The 3,396-nt window shown below is 34.6% G+C and overlaps 1 protein-coding gene across 1 annotated transcript; it reads left to right on the top strand.

Annotated features, from left to right (window-relative positions):
* The first annotated feature begins 2,111 nt into the window (after positions 1 to 2,111).
* LOC133191318 (uncharacterized) lies at positions 2,112 to 3,396 on the top strand. Its single transcript, XM_061327066.1, has 2 exons — positions 2,112 to 2,901; positions 2,993 to 3,396. Exons 1-2 carry the CDS (start codon positions 2,112 to 2,114, stop codon positions 3,394 to 3,396), a joined length of 1,194 nt encoding a protein of 397 aa, XP_061183050.1.

Raw genomic sequence — 3,396 nt, 5'->3', positions numbered from 1 at the left:
ATGAGATGGAATCATATGAGATCAAAATCAAATGAAAACAGATTGATTGATGTATACTACCAAATTGACAAGTATGTATTAATACCACTGAAGCGTTCTTAATTAATTGTGATACGTAAGCAATTGATCAAAGGCTTCATTAAGAGTGTTGGGTTCTAATAAGTTTAAGACATTCTGGTTGTTAGAATGCCATTGTTTTACTACAATTTTCAAAAAACTGGAAAATTCTGCAAAAAGACAAAGAACCAAACGGTTCTTTGAAGAGTCGGATCCTAATAATTATAAGCTTTGGCTTATTGATGTCTAATTTTGAAACTACAGTATCATTGTGTTTAAATGCAAAACTGATCCTTAAAAGGAAGGAATATTGCGTTTGAACTCAAAGATTATTGCGTTTAAACGCAAAGTTATTGCGTTTAAGCGCCAAAATTATTGCGGTTAAACGCAAAATTATTGCGTTTAATCGCGAATGAATTGCGTTTAATCGCAATATTATTGCGTTATTTCTCAATATTATTGCGTTTAAACGCAAGAAAATTATTGCTTTTAAAGCCTAATATTAAACGCAAAAAGTATTGCGCAAAATCATTGCGTTTAAACGCAAAAGATTTCGTTTAAACGCAATCTTTTGCGATTAAACGCAAAGTGTTTTGCGTTTAAACGCAATATACTTTGCGATTTAAGGCAATCTTTTGCTTTTAAACGCAATGATTATTGCGATTAAACGCAATGTTTTTGCGAACTTTGCATTGAACTGGTTTTATTTTGTGTTTCAACAGCAATATATGGATTACTTGTTTTGGTTTTTTAGACTGTTTTAATTCCTTGTTCTTTCCCATCACTCATCGTTCCTTGTAGTTCCTCTCTGCTTGCCATTCTTTGTTCAAATTTTACTTAAAATGCTATTTGAACTTCACACCAGTAGACCAATGCTTTGGCCCCCCCCAGTTTCATTGGAAGGGACTAGTAATATTTGAACTTAATGACACGGTGAAGGTTATATGGGACATGATGCAATTTTTCAGGACATGATGCAATGTTTAATAGACAAATGATGTAATGCTTTACATAGACAATGTCAATACAAATGTGTGTTAATTTTGTTTCACATTCACATGGCTTAAAATACATCATGAGTAAATTTACTATATTTTAATTCCACCTAATTGTGTCTGTCTAGGTGTAAATTTTGTGCAAGTAGTAAAAATTCTCCCCCTTTCAAAAATAAATTTGGATGCAGAATTTGTGTATATATAAATTTTGGTTGACGGAACGCGAATAGAGTTAATTATGGTCCTGCTATTCTTGATAATATTTTTAATTCTTTCCCCCTACATTCATGCATATTCAACTGAACTTTTTTTTATATCAGACATGAGTTCAGTCTATGGATGCATTTGCATTAATATTTAGTGGTTCAAAATGATTGTTAACTCAGTTGAATTCAAGTTTGTTCAAGTTTGCTCAGCCCCCTAGAGCTGGGGAAGGTCAACAATTTTTTTATGTTTATAGCATAATATCGCCGAAATATGGCTGAAATATTGCCGACTTGGCGTAAAACAAGAATAATCAATCAATCAATGATCATGTTACAGTAATGTGGAATGATTAATGGTAATATTTCATGAATGGAACAAGCCTAATTCTTTTTTAAATGTGTGATTAAAGACATTTTCAAATTTCTATGCTGTGTGATTCTTCACAACTGTTTCAAGACAGTACTTGTGAGCAAGGACAAGCCCAGAGTTGCAATTCAGAACTGTTGAACTTTCTATCTATATTTGAAATACAATATGACCCGATGATGCAATCGAGGAGCAACTAAAACTTGACAAGATATTTCATCATACTATGATGGACACAGCAACCAACACATATTTGTAAAATCTAACCCTCCCAAATTGTTTGTAGGGGGTCAAGGTGACCTAGAAATTTCAAATTGAACAAAAACAATGAAATCATGCACGTTTCTGACCTCATATGAACCTTTAGTTTTATACATTATCCTGAGCGATTGATATCAATGAAAACAAACAGACGTCTATATTTGATTAAAGATAACAAGGTGTATATATAAGTCAAACGTTTCATGTCTAAAACAAATCATCAAAATGTATCAAACTACTACAAGCAGTTTTGGATTTCTTTTCATATTTCTGAGTACAAATCTTTTGTTCTTCCATGGAACACAAGCCATTGCCACAGCAACCTCTAGTGGACAAGTGGATTCTAAAGTTCACCAACGGCTTCTTCATCTGGAAACCATTTTAGAATTAGTAATGAAAGAGCTGACAGCTGTCAAACAAGAAAATCAACTGCTTCAGCAAAAAGTCCATGATCAGCAGATTCAGAAGTTACAACAATGGAATCAAACAGTCCAAACGAAAATAATTTCCCTGGAGAATTCGCTTAAAACTGTGCAAAGAGAAAACAAAATGATGAAATTTGAACTTGATCGTTTGAACACCACTTTGCCTCTCTTACCACTAGACACCATACCGATGGATAAACTGCACAACCTCAAATCCACATCCATTTTGTTATTAAAACAAAATGCTTTCATGAAAGACCAACTGGAAAGTCTGAATTCTAGCTTCATACACTCTAGTCTTGATGCAAAAAGATTGGAAAGTACATTAACTGAGAAGTTAAGTCGAAGAGTCAAAGACGGCGAACAAGAAATGATGAACAACATGTCTGCCATCATAAAGGATTTAAAAGTCCAGGAGAAAAATTTATCACTTTCACTTTCAGACGTAAAAAACAAAATGGCCACACAGCTAAGCTCCATACTTCAGCAACAACTGGTACAGGCAGAGCAACAGAAACTTACAGAATCAAAGATGCAGAATGTCACACAGTCTCTTCTGCAACTGCACAGCGACAGAGCTGCACTAGCAGGTATGTATGCACAACCGACCTTCTTCAAATCTTTAAAAAATCATAAAAACTAAAAACAATTTGCAAAATTGCAAATATTATCCCTTTTCAGGTGTTACCCACAATGTAGCTTTTACGGCTGGAATTAAATGCTGTGCCGACAACACAACATTTTCAAAAGGAGAAAAGATTATATTCCCGGAAATCATATACCAGGTGGGAGGAGGATATAACCCCAAAACAGGTGTGTTTACCGCCCCAAAGACAGGCCTCTACATCATATTCTCTACCATAGTTGCAGATAACAATCAAAAATTTAGTACAAGAGTCATGATCAATGGTTCACTAAAGGCTAAAGTAATCGCCTGGTTTAATTACCAGTCAGGCTCCAACTTTGTTGCCTACCGGTTAAAAGCAAGGGATCAGGTCTGGACAGAAGTGGATGATGGGAGTCACCTGTACTCTTATTATCTAGAGACTACTTTTTCTGTAGTCATGATCAATAGGTCATCCTAG

The sequence above is a fragment of the Saccostrea echinata genome, unplaced genomic scaffold (genome assembly GCF_033153115.1).
Source record: "Saccostrea echinata isolate AGI-Se365-2 ecotype Australia unplaced genomic scaffold, CSIRO_AGI_Sech_v1 ptg000023l, whole genome shotgun sequence".
NCBI lineage: Eukaryota > Metazoa > Mollusca > Bivalvia > Ostreida > Ostreidae > Saccostrea > Saccostrea echinata.
This window is presented reverse-complemented; position numbering and strand designations above follow the sequence as displayed.

Bases quoted from the DNA above. Each gene is read 5' to 3' on its own strand.
- LOC133191318 (XM_061327066.1), top strand. From the start codon at position 2,112: ATGTATCAAACTACTACAAGCAGTTTTGGATTTCTTTTCATATTTCTG. The intron at 2,902-2,992 runs GTATGTATGCAC...ATCCCTTTTCAG, and splicing joins CGACAGAGCTGCACTAGCAG to GTGTTACCCACAATGTAGCT.